This window comes from Gallus gallus, chromosome 6 (assembly GCF_016699485.2).
Source record: "Gallus gallus isolate bGalGal1 chromosome 6, bGalGal1.mat.broiler.GRCg7b, whole genome shotgun sequence".
Classification (NCBI taxonomy): Eukaryota; Metazoa; Chordata; class Aves; order Galliformes; family Phasianidae; genus Gallus; species Gallus gallus.
In genome coordinates, this window is record NC_052537.1 from 22,729,753 (window position 1) to 22,751,442 (window position 21,690).

The 21,690-nt window shown below is 39.1% G+C and overlaps 1 protein-coding gene across 1 annotated transcript in view; it reads right to left on the reverse strand.

Moving 5' to 3' along the window:
* Window positions 1-4,017: 4,017 nt before the first annotated feature.
* LOC428967 (gamma-aminobutyric acid receptor subunit pi-like) overlaps window positions 4,018-21,690 on the reverse strand; it is a 44,050-nt gene continuing 26,377 nt past the window's right edge. Inside the window, exons 7-10 of the mRNA XM_025151805.3 lie at window positions 18,479-18,616; window positions 11,000-11,152; window positions 9,947-10,140; window positions 4,018-4,669 (exon numbers count right to left, since the gene is read on the reverse strand). Of these exons, the coding sequence (XP_025007573.2) occupies window positions 4,358-4,669; window positions 9,947-10,140; window positions 11,000-11,152; window positions 18,479-18,616 (797 nt within the window). The 3' untranslated portion in view covers window positions 4,018-4,357. The remainder of the gene's footprint in view (window positions 4,670-9,946; window positions 10,141-10,999; window positions 11,153-18,478; window positions 18,617-21,690) is intronic.

Consider the following 21,690-nt stretch of genomic DNA (forward strand, 5'->3'; position numbering starts at 1 on the left):
TATCTCTGGAGTTATCTTAGTTATCAGGTTTAGTAAAAAGTTGGACTAGTAGTGTGTGAAAAGGTTTATTAATTAGCCTTAATTAATAATTGAAATTATCCTACAATATAAGAAACCTCAGACTTCAAATTCTTTAGAGTATCCGCACACTGTACCTCAGATTTTACTTTCAAAGAAAATAAGCAGAGAAGGATCCCAGAATTCTTCATTACAAAAGAATGTCAAAAGGTACTGAGAATAATACTCGAGCGCAGCAGTTATACAAAGGTGATAAAGTATGTTGGGAAAAGATGATGAAAATACACTCCATCTCTTATTCATCTTTCTGTGAGAGACACTGAGAACATTTAGCTTATATTTAGCTGTGCACATACCTTAACCTGCTACGTTATTATTTTGAGGATTATATTGTTTTGAGAGGCCAAGACTGTCAGTACTTGTCAGAAATGCACTGTCAGTGTAAACCTTAAAGAACTATGGCAAGGAATGAACCAGATCCCTACTGCCAACTTGTAGATAACACAGGGTGGAAGCTGTTCCTGTAGGTCTACTTTTGTTCACAAGAAAGGAGAAATCCTCAGGAAAGGGCAGCTGCATTCATTAAATATCAACAAAACCATACTGCTGCAAGTAGTGATCACTTTGATTGGAAGTGAATTAGCCACAAGTATAGCATAGTTCAGTGAATGAGTCTAATGGATTAGCATTTAAATGCCGTTAAATGTACAGAAGGTTCCCTCAGAAGAGACTAATGCACTGTTAAATGACTCCCGTTCATTCCTCCTCTCATGGTCAAAAGAACAAATAATGAGAGATAGTGAGCAGTTGTGTCGACAAAACACAGAACATTTGGTCATGTGGCCATTCTTCTTGGAAGCATACAGGGACCTCAGCGCGGAGATCGTTGGTTTAACACTGGGAAAAAAGGAGATTATCTCCTCTTTTGCATCTTCCAAAGGTATGCCAGTGGATGTAACACCACCTTTCCCCATGCCTGCAAATCCCACAAGTGTGGTATTGTTTCTGAAATACAATGAATGCTCCTTACAGCAACATCATTAACTTCAGGGTTAGGGGCATGCAAGCTGAGAATATCAATTTGTAGTTCAAGTTTGAAACCCATGATAAATTTTCATTCAGTTTTTTTTTCTGATTTTGCTTGTTCTTCTTCCAAGACAGTTAAGCTTCAGCTACAGCTACTGCTGTGAGATTCTGGATCCGTTCCTGACCTGCCTTTAAACCAGAGACATTCCTCTACTTCCTGAGAAATCAAATAATACTAGTATCAAATCTTTCTCCTGTCCTGGTTCCCAAATCAGTTACCTGCTATAGCAAGAAAAGCAACAGCAGTACAGCTACTTGTGCAATACAGATGAAGTCATCCAGCTGTTAAATCTGAATTAAATGTAAATGCAAAGCATTGAAAAGGAATCAGGTGTGGTTGTGTGCACGTAATGGTGCCAAAGTCTTATAGCTTTTTGTCTTCTGAAGTTTTGGCTGCATTTGAATGGGAAAATAGGGTCCATTCCAGTTTGAAAAAAAATATGCCAGAATCCCATCACTTCAGATCAAAATATCCTCAGATGCTCCTTTGTCCTTCTCTGTCTGAGGATGGAAAGCTTGACTTTGATGGAAAAAAAAAAAAGACACCTCCTGGTGGAGACTGATAAAGAGCTAAGATTGGAGATATGATTCACGTGGACCCCTGGTTTTAATTATGAAGTTATATAACAAATAATGGCAACTCCATTACGGACTTTGAAATCATGTCAAGCCTATCAGCTGTAAGTGCTGTCAAGACCCAGAGGTCCCTGCAGAGGCCATCCCAGCCCTCAGCACTCAGGCAGAGATTGTTCTTGCAGTGACCTCTGATTGACCAGGAAGCTCCCCCATTCAGGTTTCCCACATTTCAGCAAACTCTATCTACAAGAAAACTTTTCCAAAAGGTTTAAACTGGATTTTAAGATTAATTTGATCCTTGTGTCAACTGTTAGCAGCAGGACAGAGAATTGCCTGGGAATATTTATTTAGGATTTATAAATATTTACAAGAAAACCATTGGTACTGTCACTAGGCTGCCTACCTTTAAATATTCACATACTACTTTGATTTGAAACATTATAACCTGCAGGAGAAAACCTGGACATAAGAGCAGAAGAGTCACACATCAAACACAAAGTATTGCGGTCCTGATGTTACCTGTGCAGCCTGGCAGAATATAATAATGAGTTAGGTTGCTAAAATGATGAAAACAGCAGTCTAGGCTTGAAAAGACTGACCTTTAATGCAAAAGAAAAAAAAACAACAAACCAGCAGTGAGTCCTCAACAGCGCACCTGACAATGCTGTTTTGTCTGATTTTAATTAATCTGTCACTGTAAACATGACCTAGTTACCATAGTACAAATGTCAGCTTGTAATAGCTTTCCTCTGGAGTCCTCCTTCAGTAGAACTTGCCATTTACATTTGCTCATTCAATCATGAAGAGTAGTTAATTAGCTCCATCTACTGCTGCAGGAAGTGAATTGTACCAGCAGTGTCAGCCCTTCAGTAGCCTCTCCACAAGAGCCATTAGTAGAAAGCAGAAGGGCTACATCTGTTTCTTCTTCTACTATGATGTATTTTTCCTTCAATCACTGATCTTATCTTTCATTTACTTTTGAATTGTAGGGTGAAAACGTGGGACTTACTTTCTTCTAATTTATTTTCCCATGTCAAAAGACATAATGGTTCTCTTAAAATAATTAGCACAAACAATGAAGAGACTTGCAACAAAAGGAAGAGAGTTATTTAGGTTACTGCTGCATTGATAATAAAGGCAACCATGATGCTGAAAATAGGACTCAAATCAGCAGATGGATGCCCTTAACTTTTGCTGCCATATGTGTTGGCTGGAGTGTTCAAATGGGGCATTGAGTTGCTTAAAAACATTTAGAAATAAATATTCTTATATTCATTTGAAGTGCCTTTTGGCTTATGATAGAGTTAGCAAGCACCTGTTGTAAAATGTCATCTTTTTCACTATTTCCCTTTTGGTTTAGGGGAAATATTTCAGATACCCTCCTAACATCCCAACCAGCACCCTACTCAGCAGGCAGCATGCTATAGTCAGAACAGATTTACTTTTATGTTAAGAAAGACCAAAAGCTTATTAAGGTCAAACACGTTTTCCTAGTGTCTGTATGCTTAAGTACACCTATGAAACAACTGCTAAGCCAAAAGAAGTGGCCTGCAGGTATTCCATAGAGGAAGGAAGCTGATCCACTGGGCTGGCACTGCCTTCTGGTGCGCAAAAAGCAACGTACCTTCAGCTAAGTGAACTACACGAAGAGGCGTCATCAGTTGGCACTGCCACCCCTCTTCACCTACCTCATGTGTCCCTAGCTGTACATTTGCCTCAAAATGTGACAGGACATTTCCACAAACAGCAGAGAAGATTCCTGAGCAGAAGGGGTTAAAATCTACTGTTTGCATACCAGTAGTGATTATATATTTGCATAGATTTTGCTGTAAGAGAGGGCAAATCAAACTCACAGCTTTATCTGCGTAAAACCTTCCTTCTCCTCATCATGAATTATTGTGTATCCAGGGTTTTTTCTGTCACTTTAGGAAGTACACCTTTTCACCTTTATGCAAGTAGCCACCAAGGCAGTGGTGACTGGGAAGTGTATAGCACAAACGGCCATATTCCATTAAGGACTGGCCAGCACCTATGCCCTCACTTGGAAATAAACCTGCTGGATATGATTATTTTTTGTCTCCAGTCTATTTCTATTCTGCTATACACCTATTCAGAAATGAATACGTACTGAACCCAAGGGAGGTCTATATAAAAATGGGTCTTGGTACGTATTTGTGACCTTACAAAGCTGCACATGTTGTGAGGGTGGTGGTGGTAGCCCACACCTTCAAAACCTTCTTACAAGGGAGCAAAAATACTTTAATCCACAATTAAACATTCTCTTACATAATCTGGAAAAATTATGCAATATTGAATACCGAAAGTACAGTAGGAAAATTACACTTCATTATCTTTATTTTTAAATATATTCAATACAGTTCAGAAACAAACGTAGTATAACTTTTATTTTACAAAGTTGGCCATTCAAATATTAAAAAAGGACTTTGTGGTCATTGACAAATGATACGGGACATGCATGCTAAAAGGAAAGTCAACTTCAGATGGCAGTCATTTAATGGCAGAAAAGAGAGTTAATGAGACTTGGCATGAAAGTTTGAAAAGAGCATGTCCACTTATATCCCTTTTTCCTAAGGCAGCTTTCTCTTTCTTCTGTAACTTCACCAACCATATCTCCTTTCTAGATGTTGAGCTGTGACAATTTTACACCTCAAAAGATTTAGAAATACAAATAATATACCCAGTAAAATACATTAATTATGATGAATGATAATGGGAAAGAAAACCTGGCGTAGTTGTCTATGTGGTAAGGATTTTTAACATGGAAACAATCGAAGATACAGAAAAGACTTTTCATTATGGACATTGGCGAGCTACACCCACCGTGCTTATTTCTGTCCTTTTTGCCATTGATGCTGGTTTTGCTGCCCTTGTCTGAATCAATTTTGTTCGTGTTGTCAGAAGCACTGCAACTGTTAGCAACTGCTGCCAGAACTCCATTCCTTTCTTCTTCAGTCCCTTCATCCTCATCCTGACAGGAAACAAAACAGCACAGCAGGAACATAAGTTCATGTTTCATTGCCCTATTTACTTTAGAGCTGAAGCAAATAATAGGATTTTTCCTACAGCTCTTCCTGTGGCTTACTCATTGATTCCAAGGATGAGCAACCACAGGTACAGACAGTACCTTTCAGCTTTCAGAGCCTCCACATACAGGAGAAACACAACAACTTACACGACAGCTCACCACAAAAACTTTCACAGGACCACAGTGCAAAGCTGGTTGCACTCAAATACAGCCCACTAAGCTTCACTTAACACAGCAGCAAATCCACAAAAACAAGTCATCTTCTGCAACATAATATCAACAAAGCAAGTAAAGCAGAGCCCCAGCTGGGGGATGGAGAAGGTGGCTGAGATGGCAGATGTTGGTCAAGCTGGCTCCCCAAATCAAGCACTTTGCAATACAAAATGCCTTCTAAGCTGGGTGCTCCATTCCCTATGCTTTGTAATGAAAACTGAATTAGCTACACTAACAAAACAAAATGCAAGAAATAAAAACAAAAAGATCATAAAGGGGGAAAATCCCCACAACTATTTGAGTACCAAACAGTTCATACTTTGTTTCAAGTCTCGAAACTTACATTTTAAGTTCCAAGTTATACTAAGGTTAAGTGCATTTTCATGTGCTTCGCTGCATCAAGACAGCTCTTTGGAGAATGTTGTATAAGCCGTCTGGTGTTCTGGTGGGTTTTGTTTCTTTGATTAGAAATGGCTCAGAGCCATGGAGTTCAAGTATGAAATCTTTACCCTTTGAAGTCAGTGTGTTTTCTGCCACTGACTCAGAGGACACGGGATTAGACATCAGTTGCAGCTTCAGCTGTAAACAAACTACCATGAAAGTTCTGGAGTCTTACTCTGGTTTGAGATACTGCAGATACCAGCAGATCTAAGCCCCGGAGTTTGGTTCCAGATGTGTATCTAGACTACTCCTAACTCTGAACAGTTCAAAAGGGGAATTGTCTTTGAGCAGTTCTACACAGCTTTATGCTTCTTCTGATGCTTTTATCATCTTCCAGACCAAGGAGTAGCACAGAAGCAAGAAAAGGCCAAAAAATTATTTGTGAAATGTAGAACCCAGAATCACTTTCCTCTGAGCAATCTACTTCTTCCATTTGCATGAGAAGAATTACATTAGATAAGGACAAACTCTACGGAAGTTCACAGGTGCACTCACACAAAAAGCTCATTTAGAAAAAAAGCAGCTCTTAAAGACACAGAGAGTTCATTAAGCCACCTGACAGACCTCCATGCCAGTGCAGAATTATCCTTCTCTTGCAAGTTGCCTGGTTTTTGAGTCTTTTTCCATCTAAAAATTAGTAATGTCCTTGAAAATTAAAGTAGAGTCTGGACAGCATCCTGTGAATCAGTGAAACAGAACAGACAGAGCTAGAAAATGGGATTATTACTGCTATTCGTTTCCCATTTACCAAAAAAGTCTAGTATACTTTATTAGGGAGAGATAAATGTAGCTCATCACAATGCGTCATCCTAAAAATACTCTGACTACAAAAACTTGTTCACCCCACCACTAGCCTGCCGCAGCTATGTGAGAATTTGGAAACCAAAGGGCAGGACGAAAAGCTGCTTATAGAGCAGAAAGAGGATCAATTCACAAACCTCCAGCCTGAGGCCTAAACAAACCAAACGACACCTCAAATCTGGAGTTTTTTGTGTGACCTGGCTGTTAGAAATACCCCATTCTGCTTCAGAGAGCCCCACCAGCCCAGCAGAGTACTGCTGGGCACCTTGAACCATGCACTGCTGCTGACCCAGGGCACCCAGTGCTCCAGCAGTGGGCAAAATACAGAAACCTATCAGAAAGATCCTGATTTTTCTTTTTTCCCTTCCCCAGTGGTCTCACATTTTAGAAAGGGAAAAAGAAAAAGACAACATCTAGACTTCCAAAATGGGAGGATGTAGGGCATTCTTCAGTCTGAGTCTCTTCATCTCTCAGGCAGGGCTGGCTAAAGGTCGGTATAGAATTAGTTGTACTGCAGAGCATGAAAGGACATTGCGTACGTGCCATTTTTCTTTTCACACAACTGCATGTGAACAATTCACAGGAGGCTGACGCTTTATTAGGCTGTTCTGAACTCTTCTACTCTCCAGGAGACATTTATAGAAGTGGTGCATATGTACTCGACTCCCCTCACAGTGTGCCAAGACAGGGCTCCTTCTGTACCACATTGCTTAAAAAGGGGACACAGCTAATCGAAAGGACACAACCACTAGCTTATAAGAACTACAGTCCTATAACCTGGGACCATCAAGGGATTTTTTCCAGGTTGCTATGGAGAACTGAATGCAAAGCTAGATTAAGATGTTCCACATTAAAAACGGTGGCTCTAATTTTAAATGTTACTTCCCTGCATTCCAGCTGTCAATAACAAAATGGCAGCTGGCACTAAGAAGGGCTCTGTTGGGATACAAAAATCAAGAGCATCCTGGAAAAGTACTGTACATCATCTGCCACTGCCTGGGGCGTGCTGAAGTTTCTGTTGACATCTTACAGCCAGCAGAATTGAGGAAAGTTGTTACTGCTACTGAATAATACAGATGCTCAAGATTAATGATATCTCAACCAAGAGTGTCACACACCTGCAGCTTCTTCTGTGTCTGTACAGACCACAAGATGCTGGCACAGAAATGCCATAAATTCACAACACTGCCCATGTAATCTTCAGTTTTCAACCCTTTTCCCTTTCTGCCCCAAAGGAAAACACAATGGTGAATGACAGATGAAGTCCAAGGAGAATTTCTTTTCTATATAAGTTCTATAGGAGGGCACACCTTTGTATGAAAGAGGAGAAACTTGGGATTTTGGAGAGGCAGCTTCTCCATTCAGGCAGTCTACCACATAGTTGATGTGAATGGTACAGTCCATCTGACCTTCCTCCCAGCAGGTGAATCCTGTGCTTTTGCCATTAGCTTTCAAGCTGTTTCTGCAGGTATCAGTCCACACAACACAAACATTGCAATAGCACGGATATGATGAGCTGTTTCTCCAGTTTTTACTTCAAACTACAGACCCTTAAAGCCTCAAAAGAACTTCATATGCCAGTGCCCCAGTGTTTTAAAGATCAAAGCAGAAAGCAGCACAACTAATTCCCATGCAAGGCAGAGGGTTATATTTTCAATTCACCTCTTAAACATATTTATATAATTCTGAGTGCAAATATGGTATTGGCTTGTATGAGAACAGCAAACTGGGAAGTGAGATTTCTAATTACCCTATGTCCACAGGAGCATGTGATAATGAGAAAAACACATTTGTGGTGACGATAATCACAAAGAGATTAATTAAGTACCTGCTAGACAGTGACATGACATTTTAGCTAGTATTTCTATCCTTGTGATATTTTGTTTTCGCAGTGAGAAATGAGAAATACAAGCCAGGTGTGCCCTCAGTGGCACCCTGCTCAGTAAGCAGTGCACATCTCCTCGGCTACAGTATAAATAAGGCACAACAGGCATTTTCCTTACTCTAGGGCTTTGAGTTGATCCAGGACTCACCAGCTACCTCTTCCCTATGTGGGCAAGAAGCGAGTTGGATTTGCTCACTCCTGATGAAGAAAAGAAAGTAGGAAACACGCCTAAAGTGACACAGCATCCCCTTCAGTCATTAAGTCCATCACTGAACTGCACCTTAAGTCTTCCTTCCTTGCTTGAGGGCTGTACCCTCCACTTACTTCCATGCACATTTCAGCTCCGTGAGTGCCTGTTCCACCTGTAAGCACTGGCACCTGTGTCTCATAAGAAAGAGATGCTGACTCAGGTAGGCGAAGGCAAGGGCAGTCATTAATGTCCTTCACAGATCCAAAGATGCTTAATCATCCAAGGAGCACTGAAACACTTGGCTTTCTTACTCAAACCTCCAATAAGCTTTCTTTTTTCCTCCACTCAATGAGCAAATGACAGCCACTTACTTCACAAGATGGATATGCTCAGAGGGAATTGTTACTGATGCTACCTTGCCAAGAAAAATGACTTTTAGGCTTTCCATTCAAAACCTCAATCATAACCCAGCATTTGCTCATTTGCAGACATTCCCCAGTTAGATTATGCCTTTTAAAACCCAATGGGAGCCTTCATGTCCCTTTTTCAAACCTTCACACACCTAGATCTCTTGATACTTTTGTTCAAACATAGTTCTGTACGTTTATACAATTTATCTGACATTCATACAGCCAAAATCCTACATTAGTACATTCTAGTTTAACTTCATTGTTTTTAAGATTCAGTGCTAGAAGTCACTGTCCTACTTCTTGAAACTACCGAGCTCAGTTGAGCCATTTGTGATGCTCTGGTTTGGTACAAATTGTTAACAGTCTTCTTTTTTTTTTCTGGCCATTTAACCTTACAGCAGCCAACCAAACCTCTTCCTACATTTTTGTCATATTCTCATTTTCTGTGCTTTATCAAGAACTGCATTGCCTTTTTCTGTTTAAAATTTTATTTTCTATCATGCATATTAGACTCTGTTCTATAACGAAAAGCCTTAAGACAATCAGTTTCTAACTTCCTAATTATTTCTTTTACACTGCCAAACACTGAAGATGGGGGATATGACAAAACCTTTTCATAAACCTGTCCTGATTATTTCAGCAAGATGACAACCACCAGACTCAAAAACGCCTATGTTGATTTGATCCTTTATTACTTTAAGTATACTTCACAACATTTCAGAGTCCCGGAAAGCTCAGTAGGCAAAAAGAAGCACTGCTATAATAATGATGCAGAACAGAAAGTGAATCACAGTCTGCAGCTGCTGAGACAGAAGATGTAGGTGGAAGGCTACAGGGAACTGAGGCATGAAGCTCGCTGCTAGTAAGCTGACTCACATTCCACACATGTGCAGAAGGTTTCATAAATGGTATGTGATTAATGCTTGTGTTCTTTGTGTTGGTTTTTTTTTCTGTACTGCAATAAGATTAAGCCACCTTGCTCGGTCCAATTTTTGAACTGTGAGTAGGTGTATGCTAGAGAAAAGGTGAACGTCTGTACATGTATCACATTGCTGTTCCATTTCATTTGATTTCTCTTTCAAAAAGTTCCAGGAATACAAAACCTTTTTCTTATTTCTTGAGGTTATTTAGTTATCCTTACAATAATATCCTTACAATAAAATATAAAATTCCTTACATACATTTACTATTAGTGCTAAATAAGATAATTCTTTTTTTTCTTTTTCAGTGGTTATAATTGAAGTCTGCTTTGTAGGCCAACAATAAGAGAGTTAAATTACCTTCGGAATTTCCTTTGAACTGGGTCTATGCAGAGCACAGAAGTGAGCCACAGCATACTCTAACAATGCTCCAAAGATGAAACTGAAACAGATGCCAAGGTACACATCAATTGCCTTAATAAAGCAGTTAGCATTTGGGAGTGAAGTCCTGGCTCCCATCATCAGCGTTGTCATAGTGAGGACTGTGGTAACACCTGTGGGACATACAAATATAAATTCTGATAAAACAAAGATAGCAACAAGGCCTTTCATTGCATTTGGTAAGCTACAAAATACTCTTTACTGAGCTTCATAAACTAATATGCCACAGCATTTCACATGGCATGTTTTGGAAAGACTTTAAGAGCACTGGTGACCTTGAAGTTAAATGCTTAAAAATACTGAAGAAATGTGTTTAGAAAGCTGAGAAGATGGGAAATTAGAATGGGAGGGATTTTCATGTCATAGAAAGTATATTTACTATTAATACATCTTTGCAATACTATGCAAATGCTTCCATTAAAACCTTCAGACATCATTTTGTTCAGTCTAGTTGTCCATCAGCCTTGCTTAAAGTCAGATTTGTTTTTGCTGTTCTATAGAAGTGTTTTCCCTACCCCACCTGCAGCCTGATCAGAAGTGATCTGCATTTTTCCCTTTCAGAATCTCCTTTACTTGCCATTAACTATACTTAATCTCATAATTCTCTTATTATTCATGTGTTAATTACTATATATCATTCACTGTATAACTATATAGAACTATAAAGGTTGGAAAAGACCTCTAAGACCATGTAGTCCAACCACCAACACATCTCCACCATGGTCACCAAACCACATCCCCCAGTACCACATCTACCCACCAGTAGCCACAGCATCCTCAGTACCACATCTTGAGCACCTCCAGAGACAGTGACTCCACCGCCTCCTTGGGCAGTCTGTTCCAGTGCTTCACCACCCTTTCTGAGGAGAAATTTTTCCTAACACCAAACCTGAACATCCCCTAACACAACTTAAAGCTGTTACCTCTTATGCTCTCAACAAGAGGTTTAGTTTTGTTTCATCAGCTTCTTACCTATGCAGATTCTGGCTGGAACTGATGACTGGCTTATCCAAAACGATACCCAGGAGAGCACAACCAAGAGAATTGATGGTACGTATGTCTCTAGTATAAAATACAAGATGTTTCTCTTGAGCTCAAAGTGAAACACTAACTTGGGGTAGCGTCCTGTGAAAAGAGCAGGAAAAATATTGTGAAGGAGCAACTCACAGAAAGATTTTCAAATAATCAACCTGTATGAGTTCTATACACATCAAGATGTGCAGCATCCACCAAATTATCTGTTACACGGATTAAAATCATGTTAAAAAAAGTGTCTAATTTCTAATCTTAATCTGATTTCATCTTTCTGCCACGTTGTCTTTGCAATTTCACTACTGGATTAAATAGTCCTTTGGTAGACAGTTCATTCTCCTTCTGAAGGTACAAATACACTGTATTTAGGGTTCTTCTTTGTAAGTTTAGCACGTTGAGTTCAACAAGCTCCTGGCTGATGGAAAAAAGGATATACAAATGGACAGCAGACTTTATCTCTGTCCATGAGGCAGTAAGTACAAAGATTATTTATACCATTACCATCATATTAAAGTGAAAAAGGAGATGTTAAGTTAGCATACCTCTATCAGTACTGTGATTTTTACCAAGACATCCACTTAATGTACCAAAATTGATTTGAAGTGCAGAGTAGATCAAAGTAAAGCACTCAAAAGTTAGGAATTTTAAAACAGAGGAAAACTCTGAAACAGCAATTCTGAGTCGTCATACAGCAATATCCTCTCCTCGTTATCTCCCAACAACTCTATTTACCTGAGTATAAAACTGTGTATGTTGGAAGTTAGTTTAAAATATCAAACTTTAAAGTCAGCCTTTGCCACTTGGTCATAATTTCAGAGTGCAGACAAGCCTCTAGACCGTTCACGTGTTCTTTGGTGTTATTTTTCATGATGCCATATATTTCTGAAGCAATATGAACAACAAAGAGGAATAGAGATGTGAAAGCTTACAGCTGAGTGGCTTTTCTGGGAACAAAGAAAAGGCAATTCTTTAACCTTAAGGCTTTCTGCTTGCCAGAACCCAAAGGGGAAATGATAATAATGGTGTCAGCATTTCTCTAAAGAGCTCAGAAGAGCTTTTATAATGGAAATTTTGAAGCAACCTACATATAGGATTCATATAAGCTCCTTCTGAAATAAACTGAAGGAAGAAGGAGGCAAGAAAAAGTACATAATGCATACTCACCATGCTAAAATATGACAAAATAATGATTCCTCTACTCTCCACATGTACCAAAAGTTATCATGTTCAAAAGTAAACAGATTGACTACTGCTATTACATGTGATACATATGAGGTAATAATTACAAATAACAACTTTATATCATCCACTTCAACTTGTATACCCAAGGCTGTGGTGCCATAATCATATCAAAAATGAGACAGGTGCACTGCAGTACTAACTACAGCAAAGGCAGGATTAAGTCAGGTAAACTCCTGAAAAGTATCAAGCCTGTCCCCTGCTTGACTCTGAGAACAAAATCCTTGCATTAAAATGAGAAGACACTTTTTTCTGACCCACAACAAAAGTCACCTCAGCATGTGATGGCTCCAATTAAGATTTGATAATCTGATGGAAACAATCTGTGTGCAGACAGCTAATTCTGCAGCAGAGGTAGAGCTTTAGCACTTACGAAACTCACATTACTGTGATAGATTGTCAAATATGTGTTGAACTTGAACAGCTGTCTGTGCACCTACTCTTAACCCACAAAAAGGTGAGGTGATTTTACTTATGTTACCTCACAGCAAAAGAACATTAAGCTGAGTTACTTTGGCTTTATAGAATACACTAGAGAACAGAAGTAAAAAACTAGACAGTAGCTCTAGCTGAGATGAAATACAAATCTAGATAGCAGACTGCAGTCTCTCTCTATATTCCAGCTCTCTCTACTGCTTTAAAGAAGAGCGCCCTAGAAAATGGAAGGATTCTCCATCCTTAGGGAATTTCAGGTGGTTCCAACTGACTTCTTCAGTTTTTGAGTTATAAAACTATACCAGCATGGCATTTCTCCCTGATTGGTTGAATAAGTATAGGTCTAAGGCAGATCTATCTGAATGCAAGAGAAGACAGTTTATTTCTCTTCCAATTTGCCTTTGAAAATTGGCTTAAACAAATGGGCATCCTTATCATTCCAGATCATCCGTTTTGTAATTAAACAAAAATCTAACAGTAGAATGCTGCATCCCTGCTCTTTCTGCTCCCTCTGCAAACAGAAACTCACAGCAGAGGAGCCTGAAGGAAGGACTTGTGACCCATCATGTCCTCGTTTCCTGACTTCAGGTGTTATGGGATGGGAGCATCTTTCCACAGTTTCTTCCTATGGACTTTTTGACAAATTCTACACCAACAAAAGAAAGCTCCACATCACTCTTTACGTAAGAAGCACTTCAGTATCCTGCACAGGGTGTGCAGTCAGGCACAAAGAGCACATTATTCCCTATCATTAAATATGTATGCTCACCCCTTGGGTGCCAGCTAAAACGTGTGATGTACATCTCCCACAGGCTCATCGGTATAACCCTACCGATGTATCATTTTCTTCTCTGCTTGCATCTTTTAAGGGAACAGTACAGGACATAACTTTACTGTCTTAACTATTTGCCATAATAGCGATTTTCGTTATGCAATTTTGTTACTTGATTACAACAAACATTACAAAGTAGCAGTGTCTCCAATTTCACCCAACAAATAAGCTGTGCTACTGTAATGCAACTTCTGACTGAGAATGGGAACTTAGGATGCTAAGGTCACTCCAAGAGTAATGCCTCCTATTTATTTTCATGTAAACTACAACAGATCGAAAGAGCACAACATTATCTGATAGAGCAAATTGTCAGCTACAAAACACTATTTTCCAGCATAGCCTTCTGTTCCTCACAGTCAGGATCTTATAAACTACCTCTTTTCCTACTTGTTCTTCAGTGGTCATCTAAAGGAAATGAAAGATCAGGACAGGCTTCTCAACACGTGTTTCATCTTCACAAAAATGTTTTACAAAAATAGAGTCTGAAAATTCAAATTTCCTAAGAAAGAAGCAAACACTTTCATATAGTATTTGTGTGCAGATATGTCTGCCTTTTAGCTTACCTATAAAAAACCCTTACAAAAACAATTATGCCACGGGAAGTTTTCCATGTGTTTGTATTTCTGTTTGTAATACAAACAACTTTTCCAGAAGATAGCAAAAAAATCCCCTCTTCCTAGCATCCTTGTTCATTCAATTCATTGCTTTTCCATATGTTTTTACATTGCTGTAATATTTTCAACACATTTTCCATAACTGTTTTCTTTCTAAACTGTTTTGCAGCTTCAGTACATGCTGTGAAGCACTGCAGAACTATCAGAAAAAGAGCAAATGATGGAAAGTTTTGTATTTTTCAAGTGGAAAACTCCACTTACAAAGAACAAGCTCAGCTAGGGAAGTTGCGCATACTTGGCAAAAGATACATGAGTATGCAACTGCTTGAATCTGAGGTGAGTCTGACCAGATAGTCCCCAGATAAGATTGTACTGACTGCAGTTCTAAGATTGTTTTTAATGCCTGCATGGCAAAGATGACATTATCAGAAGTAAAAATTGGAGACCAACTGCAGATTATAAAAGAACAGATAAAGGGAATGACAGGAATTACTCAGTGTACCACATCATGAAAAAAGGAGAATTGAAAATCCTAGAAAAGTTTGATTGCTAACTAATAGGAAACTGCAGAGCAGTGAGAAAGATTGAGCAAGGTAATGCCTCTGTTGTGAGAGAAAGACTGTGAAAAAATGCTGCAGACAGACTGCAGACAAGCAGCAGCTAGCTCCCTTTGCAGGCTCTTTCAGAAAGGCAAATGCCCTATTATCTGTGTGAATCAAGGACGGGAGGCTGACTTTAAGCTTCTGTCCATCCCTCTGTTCTGCCAAAATAGTACCATTTAGATGAGCGACCTTGCTGACTTCACAGTTCCTAAGTGGAGAGGTCTGCCTGAAAAAACTCTCCCTGGCTTCTGGACAGGGGTTGAGGACTCTGTGTTAACTGAGTACACTGAGCTCATCACCCTTGCTGCTTCTGAGGGCTTGGTTGTAGCGCAGCAGTGAAAACAAGGCTAAAGGAAGTTGTCAGCCAGTGCAGAGGGAGAGTTAACAGCAGCCAACTACCCTGAGTTATCAAACCCGTTTTTGCTTCTTTCATTGATTAGAAATGTTAATAGAGATTGATTAGCTATGGCTTGCTGTGAAAATATAATCCATGCGGGTCCGTCCTGCACCCAGAATTGCTCACTGGCAAATAGGATGGCACACCGTGGTGTACCTAGAAATACCAAGCAGAGAGGACAGTCAGCACATTGGAGAGCAGGACCTGTGTTCATAATTATAACAACAAATATCAAAAACAGCCTCAGCAAAAGAAGATGCAGTTCAACAGAAGTCCTGCCCTTAGCCAGGAATTACTCGCTGGAAATCACAAGCTGAATGAGGTTAGCAGTGCACAGAAATTTTCTGCAAGAAAAGCAAATGTCTACCTGAAGTGGATAAAGAGGAACAGAGTTCATGAAATGCATGAAATAATTCCTTACTTCTACGGAGGACATTGGGGCACTTAATTTTGAGTGCTGCACATCAATAGACAAAATATTGGAAGACCAATAGCAAAGACAGGAGATCTAGAAAACTGTTTATGTGAATTAAAGAGAGGGAAAACATTAGCCTGAGAAATGAGGAAAGGGTTGCTGAAAAACAGCAGGAAATTTATCTTTCTTATCCATAGAAGACAATGCAGTGCATAATGGGTCTGAAATGTAGCAAAGGAGATCAAGATTAGACAGAAGGAAAATATGTTTGCAATAATCACCAGAAAAAAATCATCTAGAGAAGCTGAGGAGTAGACACACTGGAGGTTTGTCTAATTTACTGCTAAGAACATCTGTCAGGAAGTACGTTGTTGATATAGATGAGCTTGTCTTGGGACATGAGAACAGATTAAGTGAATTGTTAAAGTCTATTCCAACCTTATTTCTATCATTATTTACACAAAAAGCTAGACCGTAACAGTCTTTAGTTGCTTTCATGTTTTTCCAATAATAAATGCAAGCTTTTTACATCACTATTTGTTACTCTGAGGATGCAGGTGGTGTTGGCTAGACAACTAAAATAAAAAGCCAGCCGCCACTGATGCACTTACTTGGTTTTGGGGTCCAAGAGCATATGTATCAGTGTTTGCAGAACAAGGATTATAGTTCAAGACATGCAGGAAGTGGTTCTAGCAATGAATTTACCTATGTCCAAAATTAAATTATTCTGTAGCAAATACAAATTATTCTGTGCTGTACAAAAACAGCACAAAATCCCAACCAGCCCTCCAGTTAACATTATACAAAGCAACTTCCTATTATGTGATTATTATAATGTGATTACTATTATGTGATACACGGTGTTCTGTAAACAAGATTAATCCATGTAGTCCTTTTCTTAAGTATCCTGAAGTTGCTTATGCAGGGATTTTGCTGACCATATTCTAATCTTGGCTCTGTCCACGGCTGTACGTGAACTTGGGCTCTCCATTGCTGCACAATATTTCACTTACACAACAGCTGCACTGTCTGTTCAAGTTCACAGAGTATCAAATTTTGATTGCTTTTTTTTTTTTTGCTGTGTTAGGAAAGCAACACTGCTCTTCTCTCATATCTTTTGCATCAGCCTTATGAATCACAACTGTAATTTATATAATACTTTCAGACATTATTCACATTAACAAAATGCAAAGCATAAAGTTTATCTTCCAAATTGATTACACAGCTTCTTAACTTGTGGGGGCTTTTCTTTTAATATGGGTTAAAGTAGGAACTGCTTTCCTCAGAAACACGCAGAAAATAGCTCCTCCATCACAGACACAGTAGAAAATGAAGAGGATTATGAGATTTCATTTAAAAACACTGCAGAACACTTGAGAACGTGGCTTTCCTAAACAAGAGAACTGAAACAAGCAGAGGTGGGAAATCAATCAAATTAAGCTGAAAGCATTACAACATATTAAATTAGAGTGGATTTTGACTTTATGCATATTACTACTGCCAATGTGAGGAGAAGACGACAGCATCATTTACTGAAGAGCATGTCTTGTCAGACCATGCCTCCAGTCACTGGAGATCATTATTATTCTATCTAATAGAACATAATACAACTTTACGGCAGAGTCTGGAATCTGTCATAAATAAATAGATAGTTAGGCAGGTTGATAAATAAAGAAGTTGGTAAGAATTAGGCAGGTTTCCTCTCCCTTTTTTTCTGTGTGGTGAACAGGTCCTAATACCCTTCTGGGTGGAAGAGCAGTACAGAATTGTTCTCCTCTGATGGAATCTGGTGCCGCTCAGCCTGAAGCTGCAGAGAGGAGGAAGGCAAGCAGATGTCAGTTATGTAAGTAGCAAGATACTATGTGATCCAGGAGCCTGCTATTATGTATTTCATTTCTACCTTCATATTCATTTACAGAACTTGGGCTTTCAGTCCCAACTAATGGTTGAAATCTGATCCTGAAGTTTCTCTGTTCTGTGTTGTTGAAGTAGAAATATCCAACCATGGAATACTGAAACAGTATCTCTGTAATTCAGAATTAGTAACAGACTCTGGTGAAACTGCAGGTCTGAAGGGCCCATGTGTCCTCATACAGTGATAAGCAGTTGGTTTGTTGGCGTGGGCAGAAGAGAAACTGAAATACGCAGTAAACAACAGCAGTGAGGAATCTAAGAGCACCTCAAGGAACAGAAAGCAGGTTTGGCACTCCTGGAAACCTCAGAAATCTCTTTGAGTGAGGGAAGAGAGACCAAACCCTGCAGGTCTGTGAAAAGGCTTCCGACCCTTCCTTGGGCAGACTAACTACAGAACGAGCAATCTGCACTGTGCTGCCCACATGCTGGACAGAAGCCACCAATGATAAGGAGCGATTCCTACAAGCAGTAGCAACAAAGCCCAACTTCCTGCAGTTCTACGATCACCCAGCACATTCACAGAAATGCCCATGGCTGAAGAGAAGCTGTTGTTTTTTCCTAACAAAAACAGAGTGGCTATTTCCAGAAAAGCTGGGAACTGTCCTGAACTGAGCATCCAGAGTCAAAGGTCTCAAATTTAAATGCCCAACCTACAGGCTATTATTCCCTCATAAGAACTCTCCCCAGCATCAAAAAGAATGAGTAATGCGTGCATTGTTCATTATTCTATAGGTAATGCCTGGTCTCCAAAAGAACGTTCTCCAAGAAAATGCCCTCAAAGTCTCAGCCTTTTATAGCAGTAAGTCTGTGCTGGCAACACCTGAGAGAGCTGTGTGCTCTCTCAAAAATGTAATCCAACAGAAAACAAAAAATGCCATTGAAAAAGCACCATGCTCAGCTCCTCCATGCTGTACTGCTTCCAGAGCCATATTCCAAACAGCACCTAGAAGGTGTTACAGGGGTGTTTTTACCTGTTTCATATACTGCTTCAGATACTGAGGTAAAGTGGTCTTCCACTGTATATTGCGCCAGCTGGAGCGTGTCCAATCCACGGACAGAATCATTTCCTCTAGTCCAGTAAAACATGACATCATTGATGTTGTAACCCCCTGTAGTGGTACAAAAGGCAACTTGTTTTATTTTACACAATAATTAATTTGTGCTGAGAAGCTATGGCTCAGCTGTTTCTTATTCATCTGCCTGAAAGTACAATGAGACATAAACAATGCAACTTTTGGCAGAACGCTAATGCTTGTTTGCAGTAAAGCTCCCAACGACTGAACATAGAAAATGCAAAATCTTACCACTTAAAAGCTGTCTTTTTTGGAGACAATCCTTTTTATATCTTTTATTGTAGTATAGATGACATAAACTAACAAAAGAGATTAGTACCACATGGCATTTAAAAAGCAAAAGCTATGAAGCTTTGAAGATTTTAGGAACCACAACAATGCCAGCATTTGGCTAAAAGTTGAGCACGCCCTTTGTGGCATCCCAGAATGCTTTCTTGGTCTCTACAGTGTACTTGGTCTTCCCATCAGTAGAAATGAAGGGCTGAAGACCCACATTCCAGAGCTGCACTCAGAGCTGGGCTTGGGTCATCACTTGGGATGGATCTTGACTTGGGAGCTCAGCACCTTCCCAAGGGCACCAGCCTAGGTGCTGAGCTTCAGAAGGTGCAACAGAGCAATATACTTCAGGGGCCCCAGGAGATTTGCTCTTAACCTTCAGGTGGTAATTAGGAACTAAGATGGGACACAAATCACCTATCTGAAGGCAACTGTATTTTGCACACACTTGTCAATATGCGTCACAATTATTGCTAAAATACCTCTGTAGCTTTTTCCCATTATATTAAAAGGCAGGCAATTTTCAGACTAGTGTATATGATTAATTCAAGATTATGTTAATGTAATTTACATGTTAACAGGGAGCATTTGAACATCTTTTCCTTTAGCTTTCTTAGATCAATCATTCTTGTGTTTGACAGACTTACATTATGCAAGTTAATAGCTAAGCTTAGGGGACAGAACCACAAGCAGATGATTATTTTTAGGCTCCAGTCAATTGTAAGTAAATTACACTCAGACAGTAATGCAATACATTACAATTGTGCAATAATGCACAAGGGTACATACTGCTAAAAGAACAAAGCTCTACAATCACAGAAATAAAAAAAAGCACTTTTGTACTCTTAATATAATGGCTTTGGTTCTTGCAGTGTCAAGAAAGTACTGATTTCTTACAGCCATTTTATGTGGCAAAAACAGGGAGTTCAGAAACTTCACTTCAAGGAAACGCTATGCTGGTTACCAATTAAACAAGTAAGGTGATAACCAGCGTATCTCCAGATAGAGGTTCTTTTGCTTTTACATTTCTGTTCAAAAGCATCTTCATCAGTTAAATAATTAGGAGGTTTTTGTCATCCTACATGCGATAATACCTTTGAAATACTAATTCCAAAACTCTTATTTGTGAAGAGATTCCTGAGGGAGTGTCTTCCCAATAGTCTGTAAAGTTAAACAGCACAGTGCTCCCTTTGTGTAATGTTATACTTTATTCAGGGAATTAATACCTGGCTAACTATAAAGCATTTTAAAGGTTTATATAGACAAGATCCTTACAATATGTTATTTCACTTTTACAAATAATCACTTTTTCAACACTACATTGAGTTTTCTTTCTCACAAATTCCTCAAGCCCAAAATGTCTCATTCCTGTGCTTTGTTGGTATGGTGTGAACAGCTACTTTCAACAGGGTTAACTGCAGGAATAGTAAATTTGGGATTAAATATTCATAACGCCTAATACAAATGAGTTTCTTTACCATTCTGTTGCTAATTTTAATTTCTCTTGATTGTCAAGCACAAGCTAAGTGCCTTCATGTGGCTCTTCACTGCATAAATGCTAAAGGATGAGATCAAAAAGGAAATAAAATTTCGGAGATGGGCCCTAAAATGAATATGTATTTGAACTGGCCGGTGGGGGTGGATAAAGGGAAGAAAAAAGCCCCTAGCCCAGAATGAATGACTGCTGGTGTTACCTCCCACATGGCCATGATCACAAATGCTCCCAAAACACCAACTGGTGCCCCACAACATTCTGAAGCACTGCAAAAATGGGAAAAAGCTATAGAAATTGCAGGCTCAAAAGCGCCTCACTGCATAGAAAGTATAACATAATTTGTGTTATTACCTATTAATAATGAAAGAGCATGTTGTAAAGACCACTAGGGGCATTTTATTGTGTAAAACCATTGCTTGACAATATCATGGCATGTTTCCCTTTACTTCAGTAAGTGTTTAACATCTAACACGCCTCATTTCAGCTGAAATACTTGCTACATATTTTATATTTTATGTTCATATGGATGTGTATTTACACTTGCATTCACCATTCTTAACTTCATATAATGGTACTTGCAAGTAGTGATGATGTCATAATTTGCCTATTAATTGATGTAACTTATCACATGACGACATAAGCATCATTTCTAGCATATCTGTAGGAAAACATTACAGTGCATTGAAGAAAAAGGGCCATGGCTAAAGACATACTCTTTCTTTCTGCACTCACTGTTCCTAGCTGCTCTCCTCAGAACTGAACACAAACTGACATGGGAGCTTTTGTGATGACATTGCTAAGTTTTCCCCTTGGACAGCAGATGCTTGTGAGCTTTGAAAAAGCAGATGGAATCATTCTGAACAATGTTTATTTTTAATTATATGGGGAATTCTTTTTTTTAATCATCTCTCTTTTAAAGCTCTATGTTCTGGTGGGACATATATTTCATTCTGGAACTGAATATTACATGACTCGTTAAGCAGTGTGTTTAATATAAAGCCATATATTGTGACTTACCAATACATTCTTCCAAAGGAAAACAAATCAGAGATGAAAACAAATTCTTATTGGAATCACTATAAACAGATCTTATCCCCATAAAACTGCTGATTCCAAAGGGGCTGCTGTGTGAGGAAGGTTTGGGGGTTTATTCCCTTTGACTCATAAGCCATCTTATAATTGGTCATTACCAACACAAACGATGAACAATCACACAGTTCTGAAATGCTAAAGAATAAAACTCAACAAGTACTTAAAAACTTCCTGAAAGAACATTTTGAATGTATTAATAAATATTTGACTTCTCTTTCCATCTCACAGAACACCTCCTAGGTGTCAC